We start from the raw sequence: 22788 nt of genomic DNA, 5'->3' as shown, positions 1-22788 counted from the left end.
CATGTGCCTGTGTGTGTGTGTGTGTGTGTGTGTGTGTGTGTGTGTGTGTGTGTGTGTGTGTGTGTGTGTGTGTGTGTGTGTGTGTGTGTGTGTGTATCAAACTGAGATTAACGTGCATTTTTACTGCTAAGCAGGGTTTAATAAAGCTCACTAATAGCATCGGCTCTGTACCATGCTCTGCAACACACACGGACGCGCACACACACCAGGGTAATCACTCTGTCGTCTATGCTGCTGTGGAGCCGGTCCACTGGGAGCCTTGAGGCTGACTTATGGCCATCCACACATCACATCACAGGCCGCTTGTAATGTGTTGCTGAGCTCGAAAATATTAAGCCAAAGGGAGGAAAGAACTAATTTTCTGCTGTAGTGTAGTTTGTTATTCATGGGGGGTGGGAATATCCAATGCAGAGCTGCATCTTCAGTCAAGAAAAGAAAAAGGAGTAGTCACTCTTGTATAGGCTACAGCATGCATGCCCCATCAACACATACTGCAACATATAGCCTAAAACCTGACATGCTCTTGTCCACAATAACACACCATAATAATCGTAATCATTACAGTACATTTGAGGAAAAGTTTCCTCTAGGCAACAGAAGAAGAATAAAATAAAAAAAAAGTGAGTTATCAGCCTGAATGGAGCAGCCCTGTCCTCACGACTAACTCCTTCTCTCTCTCTTTCTCTGTCACCCCTGCTTCTCTCTCTCTCCCTCTCCCTCTCTCTCTCTCTCTCTCTCTCTCTCATTCTGCTTCAGTAACAGGCTGGATTTTGCCTGAATAGGGAAGACATGCGCGCTGAACAGGGGGAGGATGTGTAACGCGGGCTGCCTGTTTCTGATGGTTTGTGTTGACTGCATGATCACTAAATTATGGCGCGGATCTCTCGTTTTCTAATCGTCTGTTCTTGCGGAGAGGAGGAAAAGTGAGGAGGGATTTCTTTTTTCACTAGATTTAGAAGCAGGAAGACCGTTTCATACTTTTCCGCTGTTTTTGGAGCTTTGAGTTTCTTCCAGAACAGGAGTGTTATTTATTTATTTATTTTTGTTACAATTATTAGCCTATTAGGTTTTTCTAATAATCGATCGCCCCAGCCGCCACCCTGAAGTTCATTGTTATTATCTTGGCCGCCGGGATGGTGGCCTTCATCGGAGCGGTTATCTGCATCATCGCGGCCGTCCACACCGGATCCTCCAAGGCTGCCGCGGCACAACAGCAACCTGCAGCCGACAACCACTCGCTGTATCCGGACCTGGCCGCGCAGACCCCCGCTGCCGGGGGCTCGGTGGCCAGGGCCGGGTCTCTGGGCGCTCTCCATGGTTCTGAAACACCCGACTCAGAAGCGCCTACTTTCAACATCGGGCTCGGAGGGCTGGACGGGGTCACTGGACTCACCGGACATGACCCGACGGTCAGCCGACTCATCTGCACGCCGATCCCCGCCGGGGAGTGCAACCCGAAAAACTTTCAGCAACAAGCGGACGACCCGTCGCTGTACGCGGGAGAAGACTGGGGCTACCTGCGCACCACCGCGGAGGAGCTCCGGCAGACCGTCCTGCAGCAAAAAGACCAGATACTCAACGACCAGCGGACCATCAGGGAGCTGACGGGGAAACTCTCGGACTGTGAGAAGGGGCTGGACGGCAGGGGCGGAAGCGCTGCGGGGCTGTGGGGGGGCAAAGGTGCGGAGGAGGAGGAGAGGGGGCACCCGGAGCGGATCATGGTGCGGGACAGCCCGGGGTCCGCATCGGACAGTGTGCACCTGCTCACCGTCAGGGCTGTGGATGAACTGGAGCAGGCTATCACTCAGCTCAAAGACCGCATAGAGAAACTCGAGGTAGGTAGAGTGTGAGAAACCCCCTCTTGCTCATAGATCATCCTGTGAATCCAACTAAAACAATACTTGACAAGAGGCATAATTGGTCCCAGGGAGCCGCCTTTGGTCCCACATGATGGGATACTGGAGGGGGGCATGAAAGAAGGATCTCTTCATTCTGAAATTCTCCAGCTACTGCAATAAGTAATTATCAGAACTGACATCTATGACTATATTTGTCTCTTCTTCACTCTATAGTTCCTTTTAGGCTGTCTGGGCATGCATGAGTGCTTTCTGAAAGCAGGGGTCTTCAATGTTGCATGAGAACAAGCGAGATGTCCAAAAGGCTTGGGTGTGAGACTGGATGTTGGCAGTCAGATGTCTGGTAAATAACATCAACAAGGGAAGCTATTCACTAATTAGTATTCAAAAACAGCACAAGTGGAGTTTGAGTGAAAGAAACTATACAAAGGAATGACACTACATTTTTCAACATTTCCAAATTTTGTCACCTGTTCATGCTTTTAGTGAGGCATGGGTAGTCTGCTGTGGCTGCTCATCTATCATGCCAAGACAACAGATTGAAATGTAAAATTAAAAGAGAGGTGAAGAGGCAGGTAAACAAGGGGGGAGGAGGGAGAGGAGAGATGATGATAAAGATAAGGGGAGGGGGAGGAAAAGGGGTAGCAGCAGCAGGAGGAGGAGGAGGAGGAGGAGGAGGAGGAGGAGGGAAGATAGCAGAGTAACATGAATCGTGCTCTTATCTGTCCAGAATCGAATGATGTATAACCTAATTTTTTGGCTAAAGAAACACCATCCATAATTTATGAGGTGCCTATATTTGTTGAAAGCTCAGACTGAACGTGCTTCTCCGCAGCACAGCACTCTTCACTCAGTGGTAGTTTTTTATGTAGGACATGTCTGTTCGGGTCATTTTCTTTGTTCCATATCGCTACTGTCAGATGAAAAGCTCCATAATGCATGACTGTAATCTCCATGTTTGACACTTTTCAGGAACAAAAGGAACTCCTCTGCACACTGTGTCCCCCCGATGGAGTAAAATGTGAATGGATTTCACAGTCTTAGGGTGATATTTTAAACTATAGTGTGACTTTCCTCACCCCCACTGTGCTCCTCATGTCATCCAAGTCAAGTTTCTTTGCACAGGAGATACTTGGCCTACTTCAGTAACACAGTGTGGTGTGTTTACATCAGATGCTGTGAATATATAAGAGGTGCACTCATCTGGGAATGCTAGTCAGGTCAATTAACTGTGTTAAGTTCTTCAAGTCACCGAGCTTTCTTTTGATACCCGCAGTAATCATTTCATACCAGCAACCAGATGCCCACAGATTTTTCTACAAGCCTATACAAACACAACCCGTCTCCTCTCGTCAGGAGTCAGGACAGAAAGGATTAAACAACAGGCAACACCACTCATTAGAATCTAATCAAACGCCAGCTTCAGCACATTCCTGTCTGTTTTCTGCTTGTTCGGAAGCAGCAGTAACATCCAGTCACACAGCTGGATCAGAGACGTGGTTGCAGGTGTGTACACTCTCTGGATACTCAGTTCTCTCCTGCAACACCAGTAGTGTTGTTGTGCACTAGGGCTCAGTGCTGATCAGCTTTCATGCTGATCCATTCCAGTATTGTGATCCACCACACTGGGCTTTACTCTTTGTACTGGCTGTTTTGATATTTGAACCCAGGAGCAATATCTTATAGCATGGGCTATGTGGATTATTGTCGTCTATATTATTATCATTATATATTCGACTGATAAAGTGAAAGACGATCTTTTCATATAATTAGGTGTAATATGAGCATAAACTGACCTCAGCATTTTATGATATCATATGAGCTGCATCAATTACCATCTCTAAGAATACTTCCAGTATTTACATAAAAATACAAACGCACAAATGTGTCGACTTATAAACTGTGACGATGGTTAGTTAATAAAGGGGATAAGGGACTTTGTGGTTCCCAGGAGATGAATGCAAGACTTTTACCATCCCCCCGACTTTTCCTGTAACACCAGCAGCTCAATGTTTTTCACTTATCCTGCGATATATTTCATGATCTACCTGATGATTTGGCAGAAAATTTTATGCAGCACCATTAATGCTCCCCAAAGGCTGACTTCCACTGACTTTGATGATGCAGCTACTTTTCCTTTAACACCAACACGAGGTTGACAGTTGTGTTTTTGAGGGAAATGTCATGAAGTGAAACATGATTTCATATCACTAGAAATATCCCAGAAAATCCTAAATTCATACCCAAAATTCAAGATTACATTTCCACAATGACACTTCATGAAAGTACAAACATGTCGAGTAAGTGTGAGGTGGAGGCACGTTGCATTTAACGACAGATTTATCGCACTTTAACCATCCTACATTTGTTCATGTATTTATGCAAGAGATGGTGTTGCAATAAAAAACTTTATAAGCTTCCTATTCAGAAATGTTTTGACATCTGCACATGTAAATACCTGCCTCGGGGCCTAACCCCAGGCTTGATACCAGAACTGTCAAACATTTCTGAGTCTAGATCACCTGTCATGGCAAGGCCCTCTAAGGTGTTTATGGTTTTAAAGACGCCCCTTGAGCATATGCATGACTTAAGCAGACGCATCACAGAGAAGTGCACAAGATGAATACATGTGTTATTTTTGGGTTCAGTTTCACAACTGTTACGGCGAATAAGTAAAGGAGACGACATTGTGGTCAACATTATTGGCTACAACTGGAGCAGAGTGGTCACAGCAGACTTGAGATGTGAATTATAAATGTGACTGTATGCCTTAGAGAAGAGGATGTAGGGATAGAGTGGCTAAAGAGGATGAACATCCATCATGCATCTAATATGAGACAAAGGTCCTGACCTCTGACCTCTGCGTGTCATCATTACAGTGTCACATTTTCACAAAGTACTCATCACTGTTGTACTGTAAGACACAACTGTTTGTATTATCCCACAGACCACACCAGGGGTGGTGATGGTACAGTGCACACACTCCACTGTATGGCTTTTATGTACTCTTCAGTATTTCAAGTGTGTGCACGTATTTACTGTATTATTCCCCTTGTGGTCTCCGCTGTGTATTTCTACTGTGGGCTGTAATACATAATGCTTGCTCTGTATTTCCCACATCCCTTCCCTTGTGGTTTAGGGGGTTTTTTTCTCCGGTGAAACATTATACAGTGGAGCAAAGCAATTTGTTGTTGACTAAAATAGTTCAGTCTCTTGGCAGCCTTTCTGACTTTCAATTATTTGTTGTGTTATGTTTAATTGAAAAAAAAAAAATCCCCATGGACATAATCTGACTCATAGCCAAATGTCATCCATTTAACTTTTGGACAGGGATTCAAATGTGAAATTTTAAATCACAGGTAATTTTAAATAGCTGTCATCAACATTTCTATGGTAATAACAAATCAAATGACAATGTGAAAACACTATAACAATATGAAAGAGGTCAGTGATGAACCTACAGAGAACTAGCGCATGAAGTTTATAATGGCTTTAAAGTAAGTTTCATCTCACTGTCTATAGCTTTCCCTCATGGTTGCCTCTCTCCGCTCCATTTTTGGCTACAGCAATACGATACGATACGATACGATAAACTTTATTGTCCCGTTCAGGGAAATTTGTCTTGGACACTGTAGCTGCGCCATAAATGCCTTAACGGCCACAATGACAAAAACAAACAACAAAAGAACAAGCAGCTGTTTTGACTGAAAAAGCTCTAAAAACCAGATGGACACTACCTGCTCAGCAGCAAACTTCAGACAGACAGCAGACAGAAAGTTTCAGACCAGCTGCTGAACATACTGTAGTACTCAGCTAAACAGTCAAATATTTTCCTCTGGGATTTGGAGAATATTGTGAAAAACGCTAATTCACTTCCTTACGTCACTCTACATTAAATATGAAGCTACTGTCAGTGGCAGCCTGACTTAAAGGGGTAGTTTGGGTTTTTGACGTTGGGTTGTGTGAGGTAGTAATATATAGACAATATATTATTTGCAGTAGATTCAAATCAGTGTGCTCTTAGTTAGACCAGCAGAGAAATGCGATGCTCTGCACATGACTACTGCATTCTTGTATACAAACATAACTGGGGTACACTGTATTAGGATTCTTTGTGATTTACTCAGCTGACCTGATGAAGCAGTATAAGACAGATTTGAATGGGAAGTTTTAGCATGCTTCTGTGGACTGTTACACACTCTTCTGCCACTCTCCTGGTGACCACCTTACAGCTGCACTGGATGTACATCAGGCAATGTACTGCCTATATGTGACTACCTACCACAACCCAATGTCAAGAACTCAATGCTATTCCTTTAATACAAGAACTGAAAAGGAGAAACAGGTAGCCTAGCCTTTTCTAAATCCACCTACCCGCCTCTGAAATCAATGTACTATATTTATGTAGCCTGTACAAAAAACAAATACTAGAAATATAAACGTTTCCAGGGGATTATGCGTGGGACCAAGCAACCTCACTGTGACTGTGCCCAACTAAGAAACAGCCCTGCACACAGCCTCCAATAAAACTACAAATCATCATGTCCCAAAATGGTGAAATATTCCTTGAAGTAAAAACATTACACCGTGAAACCTTATTAAAATCAGCCCCTAGATGTTTCCCCGGGCATAATATAATGTTTCAGAGAAATCAATTATTGATTAGGTGTAAGAATTTTGTCTCACATGGGCATGCAGCTGACACGTAATGATAATGAACTGGAGATAAACACCACAGCAGGCAGAGAGATACTTAACAGATTTTCCTCAGACTGTAAAAACCAACTCTCTGAGCCAGTTGTCATCCCTTGTCTCCCTCCTCTGCAGTCAGACATTGGCCCGTTTCCTCACAACCAGACGGATGGTGGCAGCTCAGGAGTGGCGGAGGAAGGCGAGGTGTCTGTCGGCCCAGAAAGGCTGGCTGATCCTGGGCACAGAGCTGGTGCTGACGGGCCCTGGAGGATGGAAGACTTGGAGGGGGAGCTGGAGAGGAAGGTGGAGCTGCTGGAGAAAGAGAGAAAAGCCCTGAGGCTGGAAACTGAGAAACACAGACAGGAAATCGACCAGAGCCTCAGTAAACTACAGCACCGAATTTCAGGGCTCGAGGAAGGTGAGGTTTTAAAAGAAAGAAAAAGAAAAAATGTGTATGTGGTGGCACAACTTAATGTGTGACTTAAAATATAAACAGTAGATGTATGAAATCCTGATAAAAACACCACGTGACTGTGATTAATCACATGCATTGAATCAAGTCTAATGATGATAAATAATCTGTCATAAAAATGACCTCAGAGGTTTAATTTTTACATTACTCTTAATCACATAAAGCCATGGGGCTTCTTTATGATGAATTAATTATGTTTAACTTATGTAACAGAAAGAAAGATCAGAAAGATTAAATTCATGCCCTGCTTAAAAGAAACACATCAGATGTTTTTTATATGAAGGAAGCGCAGAGAAATGAGAAAAGCAGGAAGTCCATTTGATCTTTTTTTCAAACTGTAAATTACATAACTGATTTCCCTTTACACCTAAGTCTCGCTTTCTTCTCTGTCTCTTTTCCCAGGTGTCCCCGGGCATTCTTTCCCAGAGGGCTACAGGCTGTCTTTCCCAACAAGGACAAACTACATGTACGCTGTTGTCAAACACTCCATCCCAAAGCTGCGAGCCTTCACCCTGTGCCTGTGGCTGCGGCCCGCTGAGGGAGGCATCGGTACGCCTCTGTCCTACGCTGTTCCCGAGCAGCCGAATGAACTGGTGCTGCTCCAAGGCCTGCACACCCCCATCGAGCTGCTCATCAATGACAAGGTGCTGTATCAGTCTAATGTCAAGAGACCAAGCACGTACTGTATATCTGTCCTGACGATCGATTTTCCCCAGAGGAATTAATTTCGCTATAGGGGTCATATATCAAATTGTTTATGGTTTAAATTCCTAAAATGTATCGGCTCTGCACAAACCTTTCAGGCTTTCGTTCTGCAAGACTTCATTTTAAATTCTAGTCGCAAATGGAGCATGCAATAGAAAAATTGTTTTTCATAACCTGCATTGCCGTTGGAAGTACAGTCACAAATTTTAATTTGAAATTATTGGAAATTGTTATGCAATATATCAAACAACACATTGTTTCTATCAATATTTATCTCAGACATAAATATATGGCATTCAGTTAGTGTATTGTTGGTGAGCATAAATGTGAAACAACAGTTTCTCAATCCATTCAAATATATTAGGAGTCTGCACAATGCAAAAAAACATCACATTGTGATTACACATATAGAAACTGCAATATGCCATTCCAATACAGTTGGAATGGTCAACTTGCTTTTCATTTTCATGAAAAACATAAAATTGATAATATGATTTTTGTTGGGTCTTGTACCGAGACCAAAGTGTATGTCTTGAGAATATGATATGTTGCTGGTCAACTCATCTTTGTAGCAATAAAACACTTACGGTGCCAACTATGCACATTTTTGTTGTGACACATTTTACCTTTGTGAGGAAAACTAGGAATGAAAATGTTAAGCCACACAGTGAATCCATCTGATCACAAATGCACCTTAGCTTTTACATCAGTAACTCTTCATAAAGTTCATCTGCAGGACTGATTGAGATGGAAACAGAATGGGGGAACTGACTTCGACCAGTATAAATATCTATATTTTGGATCAATTATAATGACCATAGCACTTCCCCAGGAGTGCTGCTTTCTACGAGACTCATCCACATCTTTTAACTTTGCCAATTGTAATGTATATGGAATACATTATAGGCTTGGTTACATGTTTTAATGACTATTACTGAGGAAGAAGTGCACTCCATTAGCATACAAATAAGTGCAACAAATCAAATGAAACAGCCAATTTAGCAGACAAGCTAAATAGCCTCATTCATGTGTTCAAATGAGGTATCACCTTGACAGCATTGCAGGGCTGTGTTGTGCAGTGCAGTGGCTTTAGGTATAATTCAATGAAGTCATTATGGTAATAGATGCCTGGAGGAAAAGCTACGTGTCCTTGGAGGTTGCAGAATGTCTTTGGGAGTGTGGAAATACTATACAACAACCAACTTCTGAAAAGAAAAGAAGCCGGGTAGATGTCAAAAATATCTCCATAGCTGCTCGACAATCATGCAAATGTATTTCCCACTAGCTGTTGCATTTGAATGGGACAGTGGCAACCACAAAAATGCAAACATCTATTTTATCGGAGCAATATTTTATCTCATTCTTAGGTGGCCCAGTTACCTCTGAACCTCTCCAGAGGCAGCTGGCAGCACATCTGTGTGAGCTGGAGCCAGAAGGGAGGAGCCTGGCAGGCCTACCAGGGGGGAAAGCTGAGGGGCGAGGGCCACTCACTGGCTGCCGGACATCACATCAGACCTGGAGGAGTGCTCATGCTGGGGCAGGAACAGGTGAATGCATGGAAGAATTGAATGGAAGAATTACATTTTTGACTGATTAGAGGCTGCTAAAGCAAGTTAACTCCAGTGGAAATCCAATTCGCGGTGCCCTCCAGACTTGTGCTGACGACAGCACTGCAAGCAAATGTTAGTTTACTGCCAACAGCTGTGGCTCTATTCACTTACTGGCTCCTCCGTGCTCTAAGAATATATAGTAAATAAAAGCAGAAAAGACTTTGAGGAAGTGGACGCAGAATAGTTCAGACTGAGCACAATGCAAGCTTAGCCACAGTGAGTTAGAGAGTGAAATGTGTGTGTGCTTAGTTTTGTGAAACAAGTGGGCATCAGCAACAAGAGTAACAGCCTCTGCGACCCCAGAGCTGAAACAACCTCTCCCATCAGGCTTCTTTATTTTCAGAGTCCTGCGGTCATACTGGTCAGTTTTTGTCACATCTCCTTAATCTTCCCAGAGGCAAGTCCACAGTTGTGTTGGAGGTGGCAGCCGGCTGTGTATAGAGGTGTTTTTGCCCTTCAATCACTGTGCTGCCACCGGTCCGCAGGCTCTGTTATCCATCTAACAACACTTGTTTCTCTCCAGGATTCCCTCGGCGGAGGATTCGATTCATCCCAGGCCTTGGTTGGAGAGCTGTCCCAGGTGGGACTTTGGGACCGGGTAATGTCGTCTAGCCAGGTAGCCAGCTTGGCTCGCTGCGGCAGAGTAACCCAGGGCTGCGTGGTCCCGTGGACGGAGAACGGAATTGAGGTTTACGGTGGAGCCTCCAAGCACCCAGGGGAGCCATGTAGTAAACACAGCAGGAGCTCTCAGTGACTGACAAGTGGAAAAGGCTTTGAGGAAAGAGGAGGTGAAAGAAAGGCAGGAGTGAGGGTGGAAGTTGTAGCCATTTGATGAGGGTAGGATCACTTCTGCCCAGCGTTAGCACTCCTATTGACTCTGTGGCAGGGACCGACAGGTATGTAAAAAGTGGAAAATGGATGGTTTATAATTATATTACACAGTAGAGGCTTTGCAGTCACGTCACCAATTCTAGTAATCACACCTTAAACCATCATGGAGGTGTAAAGGAGAAATGTGCAATACAAAAAATGGGATCCCTCATAAATAAAGCTGCTGTCTAGGTCACGATTTAACCTACATGTACTTAATGCATTAAAGGACATTCTGCTAAAGTAGATTTGCGTCCAGATTTGGGATACTTTAAATTTTGTTGGTCCTACCTCCCATGTTCTATGCTTTGTTAGCAAACTAGCTAGCAGTCTAATTAGCAAAAGTATCGATGTAGTCTATGTAAGAGTCTACATAGAAAACCGTTAAACCTTTTGCTAGATAAACCAATTAGTTAGCAATTACACAGTGAAGCTTAGCAGACCATAACATGTATGATTAGCTAGCTAAGAAGCTGATATTATTATTAACACTTACAGGAATAATTTTGAGAAACACACCAATTGACTCAATTGTAGAGTTAAATGAGAAGAGGACTGTCACTCTCGTGTCTGTACACTAAGTATAAAGATACCAGCCTGGAGTAAAGACAGGTAGAGAGGTAAACACCGGCCCTGGTTCTGTACAACGATGACGAGATCCACCAAACTGCTTACCGGTATCTAAAGCTCACTATATTGAATATGTTCTAATAATAAGTGATTAAAAGTCTCAGTGTACCATTTTATGTAGAATTTGTGCCAAACTGTTTCTTGGCTTGGACAAGCTACCTGACAACAAATACGCCAGGACGCTTCTGGTCCCCGGCCAAGAAATGGCCTGGTGCATAAGCCTTTAAAGCAGCAAATTGATTTTTGTTACTCTTCGGTTTTGGTATGGATTGGACAAACAAGGTATGACACTAATTTGCGAGGTTTAGAGGCATTTATGAGCAGTATTTTTTTTCTTTTGTTGGATAGATCTAAACTGGCCTACTGATTCCTGTCTTTACCCTACGTTAAGTTCCCACAGATGCTGGTGATAGCATCACTTGTCCCCATGTAACTCTTGACAAGAAAGTAAATACCTTTTTAAAAAGAATAATAAATGCTTAAGTTGACATTTAACAGTGAAAACTGGGCAGAAAGTGACCATTTATTTTGTTTAGACAGTCAGGTTGTAATAAATGTCTCCAGCTGTTGTGAGGACTGTTTTACCTCTACTAGAAGTTGTGCTGCCAGCTGAAACTCCTCCTTGAGTGTAGCGGGGTCAGACAGGAGTTAATTAAGCCTACGACAGCTTTAGAGTTGGGAGTCAAGGTAAGGTGATGAAAACTGTTGAAGAAAGTGGATGGAATATTAAGTAGAAAATGATGAAAGAGAACAGAAAGAGGGAGGACATGGGAGAAGATAGATGGACCAGGTCCTTGTTAGGAGTGATGCTACATTATTTTCATCTTTGCATGATGTATTCATATACTTGTAATTGTCTTGCCACTGCGATATGTTTCTCACAATTTCCACGAAGAGAGGAGAGTGCCTCTGTGGTTGTCTTTGTGTTTATCCATGAAGGCCTGAAGGAGGGTTTCTTTGTTCCCTCAATGAGTCAGCTGAACACATGTAAAACAAGACATCCTATTCTCTAGGGAAAGCACCATCAGTAAGAGAGTATTACTCGTTTTCTTTTCCTTTTTTTTTGGTGCATCTTCACACTTCTTGTCAAGCTTTTGCCCCATTTATGTCACTCTCTACACATTTAGAAAATCAAGGTCATACTATGATGAGGTCTTATCAAGGAAACTTGTGGCTTAATCGTGTGGTACTGTACACTTTCTTGCTTGACTGCGACCTTCAAACCCACATGAAAATGCAGAAAAATGCACTCATGGTAAATTTTAACATTCTTAAATATCGACTGTTTTCTCTTTGCAATTTTATACATGCAACCACTCAGTAATGTGATGAATTAACAACCTGCAACCTCCAGCTCTTCCAACCTTCCTACATTCCATGCATGAACTGTATGTGTGTAACACGTCTTGTTGCATCCGGTATGTTTCTGAAAATCCATCTCTGATCATGTTTGTACTCCGAGAACCTTTGGACGACTGATCTCAACTGTTGTATGAGACGTGATGTTAAATACAGATTGTCCATTTCCGGGGAAAAAAAAAAAAAGAGAAAAGAAAAGAAAAACATTGGAAAAACATTGGCTACTCCCTCACGTAAAAATGATCCTTTGTGGAAAGTGCCTGTCAGGGTGTTTGCGCCCAAGTAAACAATTCATCAAATGTATTATGCTGATGGAAAATTCACACTGCGAGATATTTTGAACTAATTAAGCATGAGTTCCTCTGTGAATTCCCCGTGAATTTTTAAGATTTTAAGGGGTTTGACAAAGCATTTGAAAACACGGAGGCAGGACTAGATACTTCTGTGCAGAGCCGCCAAACGATGCTAAATCAGGTCAAAATCATCTTGCCGTGCCTAACAGTGTGTTTGATGATGCCTCTCAGTCTGCCGTCTTATTATTAATCTTATGCCTGGTGTCTGTTCGGCTCATGTCGGAGCATTAATGGGGCTTTTTGATAGTGGTGTGGCATTATTATGTTTATGACTATTGAAATAGCAAATGAAGCTTTTTAAATCTATCTGCAATGTTTGTCTTTTTTTAAAACGCCAACTTTGTTTCTTTTTTTCACTGTATGCATTGGTACCAGTCTTTTTTCATGTCGCTGTTTGTATAAATACTGTATGTCCGTGTCTTGTATGGTGTTGTATTGTTCTGAATGTGTCGTGTATAAACCTCAAATCTTTATTAAAGTCCTAATTTTCAGACGTAAAGATTGTGATGCCTTGTCATAATATCTTTCAGGCAGAAGCTTCAGAAAGAAACTGCAGTGAATCAAGTCTATAAGAGCCCCTGTCAGCTGCTCTTTTATTCACAAACACTCGCACACACATACACACACACACGTCACTGAAGTGCAGCAGTAACAAAACCTGCTGTGAGAGAAAATCCTCCTGCAGTAAAGAGTGCTCTCCACACTTGACAAGAAAAATTGTGATTTCTCGGTGACCAACAAAGCATCTCTCAGTTCTCAAACTCCTCTGTGCATTCTCCTTCTGCACAAATTAAAGGAGAAGGTTCAAGGAGAAGAGCTTGAAACGTTCTCCCAGGTGCAGCAGGTGCATATATTAGTTATGAGTTATGAGTAAGATGAGGACTTGGAAGATAAAGTGAGTCACCTACTGTGATAATATAAAACACATAGTAGCCTATTTGTGCAGCATAATTTATATATAGTTTATCTGATGTTTAAGTCTTTAATGGACTTCACACTGTACTTCCCACTGTGTAGAGTAGCTACAATGAAAGTCATGAAACTCAAACAATATTCTCCAAATGCACTACAGTTAAGTCTTTACTGTCGGCACATTGGGTGTTCTTATTGTGCTTGTCTTTTGGTTGCAGGTGTGAAGCTCTGCTAAGCTAACTGCGACTAACTACTGGTCAATATCTAAAATCTATGGGGCGGTGTTTAGCTCAGTTGGTAGAGCAGCCGCCCCATGTGTTGAGGCTACAGTCCTCACTGCAGGAGGCCCCGGTTCCCGCGTCGAGCGGCCCTATCCTGCGTGTCATTCCCCCCCTCTCTGCCTCCCATTTCCTGTCTCTTTCTCAACTGTCCTGTAAATTAAAGCCCCAAAAGAATATACTTTAAAAAAAAAAATCTAAAATATACAATTTTAATAAATATAAATATTTATTAAAAGTCACAATTTCAGTTTGTGGTTTAATTCCCACATCATCAACTCTCAGCGCTGAGGGCTTCAGGTCGGTTTTGTAACATTCAATGTAATGCCTAACTGTGCGGCAAAATATTTTGAGCCACTTTGGTTGCTCTTCACGTGACTGACATCAAAGTTTCGATCGAGCTGGTCATTTGAAGGAGCCACAGGACACCTCTATTCTGACTGGTTGCCGCCGAACCGCGTCATAGCTAATTACCATAAAGTCAACCGACACAAAACTTCTCGTCTAGTGATGCTTTGGAAGCTTTGGAAGTGCGGCTGACGGCAGTTGACACTTTGGAAGCTTTGGACGCAGGGCTCTCATTGAAAATGAATGACTTATGACATTTTGAAGCTTTTGGTGTGAACGCATAGTTAGACAGTTTATCTACCTTGTACTGTCAGTTCACACAGAGAGCAGCTAAAACCTCAAAGCAACTAGAGGTCATTCATCTTACATGTGAGCCTGTGTCTCTTGGTGATGAGCAGTGACATGACAGACACATAAGTCAGTATAAACTTTTTTTCTGATCACAATGGAAGAGAAACTGATTATTGTAGTAGCAGGTTTTCACATCTTTTACAACATATCCCTGTTTGCTTATAGTCTACTTGCCAGCCCATAGGGCCCCATTGTGAACCCAGAAATGTTGAGTACCCCCAAGTTTTATGTTAGAAATAGATAGTATGGGTCCCCAGTATTCAGAAACTGCCTGATGCTAACTTATATATATTGGGCAATTAGCATAACTGACTGATTATTGATGATGCTGAATCCATTTCTGACATTTTCAAAATTCAAAATGGCTGTCTAAACCGTAAGTGACCAGATTTTAACCACCAGTGGGCCGATTTTGATGGATTTCAAAATCTGGTCACCGGTTTAGACAACCATTTTGGATTTTGAAAATGTCAGAAATGGATTCAGCATCATCAATAACCCCTAAAACCACTCCAATATTACCCAGATCAGCCAAGTCAATTTTGTTGAAATATTGCCCATATAGGAAATTATGCTAATTGATGCTAATTATGTCAATTATGCTAATTGCCCAATATATATAAGTTAGCATCCGGCAGTTTCTGAATACTGGGGACCCATACTATCTATTTCTAACATAAAACTTTGGGGTACTCAACATTTCCGGGTACTCAATGTTGGCAAGTAGACTATTACAGTGTGACCGTGAAAATAATAATTATAACAAATCATGGACAAAGGTGAGTTGGTGAATTAAAGTTGGTAATATATTTTTGACAAAATCCATGTGAACCAGTACCTTAGAATGCAAAACAATTCTGAGATCCCCGTTTCCTTTACAGAATCTTTTAAATTCAGCTTGAACCAACTTGCACACCGTCTACTTCATCCACAACATTTATGTTAGCGGACCCACAAGCTTCTACAACATCCTTGTCAGGACAGACAGGGCAAACATTTGTGTTCTTGCCGTTTTAAGGTCTGAACGTACGGTTAGTGTGTAATGTGTGTGTGTGAAGTGTTTGTCTGCATTAAAATAGACACATTTAATTCTCACGCTGCATTCGTTCTCCCACCTCTCTGTCATCCTCTATTCTCACCCTCCTGTCATCTCCTCACCCCCCTCCTACCCCGGTGGCAGAAGCTGCCCCCCCCCCCCCCCCCCCCCCCCCACCCCCCACAGCAGCTTGTCGACTGTCACCTGCTTTTCACTGCAACTCTGCGTTCCTCATGATTTCCCATTTCTCTACGAGCCAAGACACACGCCACATGTCTCCTGACAACGACGACCAAAAAAAAAACAAAGAAGAGATGGGGCATACATGCAGCACGAGGCTCAGCGTTTTCAAGGTTGCTGTCACAAAGCTGTCATTTTTACAGATATGTTGGGGAATAGTGGGCAAAAACTGAAGGGAGCAACCATGCAAGAGATTTGTCTAAACAAATGGCTATGAATAGGGATTTAAAAACAAATCCATTTATCTATGCACCTCAAGACACAAGTCATGCAACATTTTTTTTTGTTGAGTCTTGATTTTCTCTTGGGCTCTTGTTGCACACTACGGTGATGATATGACAAGCCATCCAGTGATCGCAAGGGAAAGGCAACAAATACCACAGCTACTCCGCGGCACTATCTGCACGGCAATATCTGTAATCTCTAATTAGCACGAGTCAATCTGTTAAACTCCTCCAGTGGCTAAGACTCGACTGAGCGCCGTTAGTTCACGCAATCCTCGCTTTTAGTAACGGACTTACAACATAAGTCCATCGGGGGCTCTGCTGCTCGTGCCAGACAGTCACAGTCAGCTGTCTGGTGTCACACAACTTAGATCTAAACCGAGTCCGAGTGCTGCTAACCTCATTACTGTGTGGGTGCAGCCTGCTGTGTGTGAGAAACCCAGCTTACTCAGACTGAGGAGGACCCAGAGTTAACCCCTTCAACGCTTATGCCTGCCACTAATAAAGAGACTTTTTTTTTTTTTTTTTTTATGTAGGGTATTGTGTGGTATTCATCTACCTGCCTTAGATTCATTTCAGAATGCTCCCAGTTACGAGGACAAGCCAGGAGCAGAGAGATGTGTTGCTGTCCACAGGTCAATCAGCAAAAACATGTTTTAAAGGTGTTCAGAAAAGAAAGGTTTGATCCCACTATGGGTCTTAAAATTAGTGTAATCATTCATCTATCAGATGATGTAGCCCAAAGTTTGTGCAAAATTCTATTTTTGAGTAAACCCGGGGTGAAAGTTTTTTTTTTTTGTCACATTGGATAATGCAGGCGTGCGAATTATGCGTCACGTTGCTCACAATTCATCAGCCAATGATATCAGGATCCCTCATCCGTCAATCAAATGGCTACTGTTGTTGCGATATAAACGTCTGAGAAAAAATGGGAACCACTAACCACCACCACCGACACAAAACTCTCCTTCGCCTCTCCTCCACCAGATCGCTGCGGTCCATCACTTAGCCTAGCTAGTTAAGTTAGCATGCTATAACGTAGCTAGGCTACTTGCTAACAGTTAGCTACGTTAGTTACACACACTCGCACACACACACACGCCGAGCTGGACAGCATCCAATCAAATTCCTTTGAAACACTAGTGTGTCCCGCCCCAAACATTGAATACCCCGCCCGCTCGATAACGCCCAAATTCAAATCAAATTCATTTTCCTTACTCGTGTAAACTCGTGCGGAAATTCGTAGAAGAAGGCGGGGCAAACAGGACAAATGGCCGTTTCTGAACACCTTTAAGATACTGACAGAAAAATGCTAACATCAGTTGGAGTGTGCTGTTTCTACTTTTCATTTTCACCACTTTATCATGCCATCAACCATGCCATCATCAACTGCTAAAGAGGAACTACGCAAGATTTTTACTTTAATTAAACAACGAGTAATTGTGATGGTTAAATGACTTTTTACGGGGAGAATGGAGGCTCTCTGCCTTCCAAGTAGGCAGCCTCTTGGTCGAAAACCAACCTTCTAAGATCAGCACCTCCGACTTGGTGTCCCAGATCTTGTCACGCGAGAAACATAAGCCGTAAAATTAGCGGGTCGACGCAGGTTTTTTAAACGCGGGTCGACCCGCTAACAATCGGCATTTGGCCCCTTTCCCATTGACCAAAATGAGCCGAGTCTGACCCCCCGCTGAGGGATCAGACAGAGCATAAACCAGTCGCCCCGCTCTCATCCGCGGTGCAAGAGACACACAGTCATGCCACAGCCGCCCGCCGCGGAGTGTCCGTCCGCCGAGGCAGACTCTCTGGCTGGCTGACCTGGAGCACCAGGACCGCGGAGGACAGAGAGTCTGCTGCGGCCGGATGACGGACGTCCGCGGCACAACACGTCAGTTAAACAGACTGTTGCTTCTTTTCTTTTCTTTTTTTTCTATTCTATCGTTTTTGGTCAGTGTTCTCTGATCTTTTGATCCCAGTCTCGGATGAGAGCAGAGCGGAGCAGAGCTTTGTTTTGGTACGTGATATGAGACGCGACCGGCGCGATGACGTAGCGTCACGTAACGTTCAGTGTCATCACGTAAATTAGCGGGTTGACACGGGTCTGGCGTTCCCACTGCAAGCCGTTCGGAGCCGAGCCGATTAAAGGCGATTTTAACCCGCGTCGCTTGCCGAGTCGTTTGACCCGCGTCGACGCGGGTCAACGCTGCTCGGTGCGCCTTTCCCACTGCCACCAAAAGCCGATTGTTAGCGGGTTTAAACGGGTTTTTTGGCCAGTGGGAAAGGGGTATTAGACTGCTTTATGGCACTATGACACAAACGTGCCCAGTAATCTGTAATCTCTTGTTAACGTTACCACCTCAGTAGACATCGTTCTGTCTGATCAGAGTTATGTAAGTGTACAGTTGCACTTGTGTGTGTAAATACAGTATTTTAATGGTTCACAAACTCTAGCTGCAAAGGAAAGAGCAAGATAAAGCTGAGAAGATGTTCCAAACATAGCGTACACTGAGCTGAGATTAGCTCTCCTTCTGCAGGCAAGTGGATGAAACACATTTTTGGAGGATGGTACCTCACACAACCCCACCTCAAATAACCCGAACCATCACTTTTATATCCACAGAGGCAGTTTCAAAGTTGGGAAAAAATATTCTCCACGCAGCAAAATATCAAATTTTTCTGGGCCTCTGTCATGTTTTTCATTGGGTTAAATATTAATTAAAAGAAACTAGAATTATCAAGATGTCTTGTGCACCATTAAAAAAAAATAAAGATCTGATATATTTGGAAGCTTAAGGGTGATGTGCAGAATTTTAAATAATATTTGAGCACATTTAAAAGCAATGGATCTGCCACTGGGGCTGTGGAGACAGAACAATCCGAGGACCCGTCAACTATGATGGGTCCACAGTACCCTATTGTTTGACAGACAGATTTGACGCATGTTATGCAATAGTTAAAAAGGGTTATCGGCCATTTAGTACTTTTGCAACGTGTCTCACACCTGCTGTGGTGTACTTGCTTTAACTAAATTGCCTGTCACAGCCAGTTTCTAACAGCTTTTGGCAGGCTGTCTGGTGTTCGTTTCTTTCTTGGCGCACGCCGCATTTCTCAGAGGAAACAAATGGAAGAGACGTAGGAGGAGACACGAATTCAATGTGTGATTCTTACACATCAATTTAAATCTCCTCCTCTCAGTTTCCCCCCCCCCCGCTCCGTTTCAGCACCTCACACAAAGGCATCAAACTGACAAATAAAAGTTTAGAGCGCTGTGGCAGACTGCAGATCTGTGTGAAGAGGAAATCAGGTGCAGGACACTGACAGGGACGGATGTTATGGCTGCAGCAGGGATTGAACCTGTGACCCTGGCTCCGTGTAAAAACCTCTACGGCCACCAGGCTGACCATATTTAGCCTTCCACAGTCAGTAGATCATATTCCCTGATGGATTACCCCTCCGTACATAATCCATAATGTTCCATCCAGGAATGGACACATTGTAATCCCATAATCCATGGAGTGGACGGACAAAACAGACTAGTTGCGTACTCTCAGGTCTCCAATACAGTACGAACCAAGTCATGATTAAGATGATGCATTAGTGCATTTCATTATGTAACTGCATGTGCTACTCGGGTTGCCCTTGACTGTACACGTGTGATGAAGCTTCCCTCACAGTGAATCAAGAGGATGAATGTGTTGGCACTTTTCTTGAGATGTTTTTTTTTTTTTTTTTTTCTGATTCAAAACTATACAAATGAAATTATTCAGCCTTGAGGCAGTGTTTTCCTCTCCTTGACAAATAAGCAGCTCCTGAGGAAGTCTGCTGATCACAAAAGCACTGCTCGGCTGGGAATTTGGCTTGAGGAGAGAAACTATTCATTTACAACCCTCGGCAAGTATTGATTAAAGTTTCCCATTGGAAATGTCGGATTTCAATTTAAAAAGCGAAAATGCTCCGCCAGACACTGCCAGAGACTGAAACTACCAAAACGCACAAAGAAATAAAATAAAATAAAATAAAATAAAATTACACACAGAAACTAGAATGGTAATTACTTGAAAGGTTAATGTCATGAAAATGGTTAGAACAATGACTAAAAAATGACTGTTATAACAGAATTCACACTAAACAGAAGTGTTTTGACCTTACGCGGTCACAACGACAACTACTTTCTATCGAAGTCTTTAAATCCACCTACTCATCACTTTCCCTTTTGAACCAGAATAGGTAATCCACCTACTCAGCCTCCACATGGCTGTGTACCAGAATCGTTTCTCTTCTCACACACACACACACAAACGCACACATACGGTCCAAAAAATCCCCACAGAGGATCCATCTGGACAGGAAGAAGCTTTGCTCTTCCTCCATCTTTGTCACCCACTTTGCATCTCATATATCCCTCTCTCACTTCCTCTCTCACTTACCACCCCCCTCCCCACCCCCCGTTTCGTTAATGCAGTCCTCCTTCATATGAAAACGTAGGAGGACTTGCGTAACTCCATAGGAAAAGTATGGTTGTTGTTACGCAGCCAAAGTTGCTGGCTTTGCTTCCTCTGTTAAAAATACATACCCTCATGTTGGTGTGTGTGAGCTGCTCTGAATATAACTGTGCCTCAAGTGGCTCATTTTGATTATTTGGATTTTGTTTCATCTCTTACTAAATTTAATCCAGAAATCACCCTGGTTTGTTTCCGGAGACGACTGATGTCATACGCCTGTAAAAAAGAAGCGGTCTTCATCCGGTTGGTTGAATAAGCCACGTTAACACACTCAGTCTGTGTTTCTGTAGCACTCACCAACTCATGCTACATACAACTTCAACGCTACCTAGTCAAATATCTACTTCACGTGTGTTATGTTTCATATGCAGCTAGTTTTGGGCCTTCTTGGTTCCATAGCAGAGGATTGATGAGGTCTTTCCACAAAGACGTAATCCCCCCCTGACATTTCCCTCCATATCTCTCTCCATATCTCTCTCTCTCTCTCTCTCTCTCTCTCTCTCTCTCTTATTCTCTATCTCTCGTTGTCTAATTACATCTAGGGAACATCCTCGTTCTCAACCTTTTCTCTCTCACTCCTTCCGATTCCACCGAGATGGGGTGAGGAGATGCATGATAATTTTTGAGGCGTGAGATTCAGTTCAGAGAGGGCTTTGTGCTCCGGTGCCATGATTGCTGGAGTGAGTGTGTGTATGTGTGACAGTCCATTTTGTGATTTCATTTATTCATAAAATGCATCCTGAATGATTTATTCTGTGGGCATTGTTCTTTTGAAATGTTCACTTAAGCTTGTGCACTTGGATTTTGGACTTAAATTGACAGAAGTTCACTTCTCCATTCAATAAAATGTTAAGTATTTGGTGTGTTGTGTTGTGGGCGGCTAAATGGTACAAGCTTTTTCTTCAGTGTTTATTCCATCATCAGCAACACCAACTTTAGATTCATTACATCTTTGATCATGAGCTGCCTACACCGATTCTTCTGTTACAGCAGACTGCAGAAAAGGACGGGAGAAAAAACGTGTGGCGTGGAGACAAATGAGTGTCAAAAGAAAAGAAGAGAGGGGGAGTGAGAGGATGAATGGAGTGTGAGAATGAAGGAGGGTGAGAAATGCAGAGTGAAAACACGACAGCCCAAAGTCCCCAGTTTCACTCCTACAAAGAGCACGGAGGGACAAACTGGGAATTCAGACGCGTGACAGCAAACTACTTTTAATTATTCGCCCGTCTTCATCTCAGCCATGCCAGGTTTTACACGACACATATCATGCTCTGCCACGTGAAGTCTATCTTATTACCTTAACCGAGATATAAATGTGTCGTGCACTCAGCGGCGCTCCACTCTTCTTTTTGCACATGAAGGCATCTGTGTGTGTGTGTCTGAATAGACCTGTTTAAAAATGGATCCGTCTTTGTGTTTTGTCCTCCAAATATTATCTGAGCGAGCGCACACGCGTGTCCTCTGAGGGCCATTCATGCCATCTGCTGGAAATCAATTTTCACCCTCTCTCTTTCACACATACACTTGTCTTACATTAGCTGTGAGGACACTCACTGATAGAATGCAGCCCTTTAACCTAAAATGTTAGTCCAGGCAAAGTTATATGAGGACCGGCCCAAATGTCCTCCCAGTGGTCATCAACAAAATTTAGTACACCAACACAAACACACACATCCAATTTGCAGTTTAGGCTTTTTGCTGACAGCCTCATCTTGAGAAATTTAAAATTCTCTCTCTCTCTCTCCCCACCCCTGTGTCCTCTCTTCTCCTCATTATGTGGAAATTGCAGTGGGTCTGCCTTCATGACTAATGGATCCTCCAAATCCACAGTGCAATCACTCCAAATAAAACTCATCAATTAGGAATCACGAGCGTGTATTAGCAGCACGACACTGGTGCAGCTCTCTGAGTCATGAGCCATACGTCACGCTCTGTGTCACGCTCGGCAGTTCTTTAACACTGTATCCGTGCGCACACACACACACACACACACACGTTTCTCAGGTTTATTTTGTCCCTGTGAAGCCTCTTTGAAATTTCAAAGATGTGTGTTTGAAGGCTTGGACTTCACTTCCAAGGTGAAACAATCACAGCTGACCACAGCTGAGCGCTATATACCCTCACACTGACTGTGCCACTCAGCTATCCATTCTGAGGGCAGACATATTGCTTCATCAGAGACCACCTGAGACTGTGTGTGTAAGCTGTGATGACCTCTGACCTCTCCCACGTCTCTGTAGTAATAACTGTGCCTCTACCTCAGGCTCTGCTCACAAACAGACCTGGACTGTGCTTCCATTTTGACATGAACCAGAGCAGCCAAATGAAACAGATGAACCACAGCTGTAAT

General features: G+C 43.2%; 1 protein-coding gene across 1 annotated transcript; it reads left to right on the top strand.

Moving 5' to 3' along the window:
• Window positions 1-1133: 1133 nt before the first annotated feature.
• Window positions 1134-10155, top strand: nptxra (neuronal pentraxin receptor a; the record flags this gene model as incomplete). The annotated part of the gene is made up of 5 exons (XM_083976407.1): window positions 1134-1835; window positions 6684-6966; window positions 7423-7664; window positions 9093-9272; window positions 9859-10155. The coding sequence occupies 5 exons, from the start codon at window positions 1134-1136 to the stop codon at window positions 10087-10089; spliced, it is 1638 nt and encodes a 545-aa protein (XP_083832533.1). The 3' UTR covers window positions 10090-10155.
• Between the last annotated feature and the right edge of the window lie 12633 nt (window positions 10156-22788).

The sequence above is a fragment of the Trachurus trachurus genome (genome assembly GCF_905171665.1).
Source record: "Trachurus trachurus genome assembly, chromosome: 8".
Classification (NCBI taxonomy): domain Eukaryota; kingdom Metazoa; phylum Chordata; class Actinopteri; order Carangiformes; family Carangidae; genus Trachurus; species Trachurus trachurus.
Note: the sequence above shows the minus strand (reverse complement) of the source record. Positions and strands in the feature narration are given on the sequence as shown.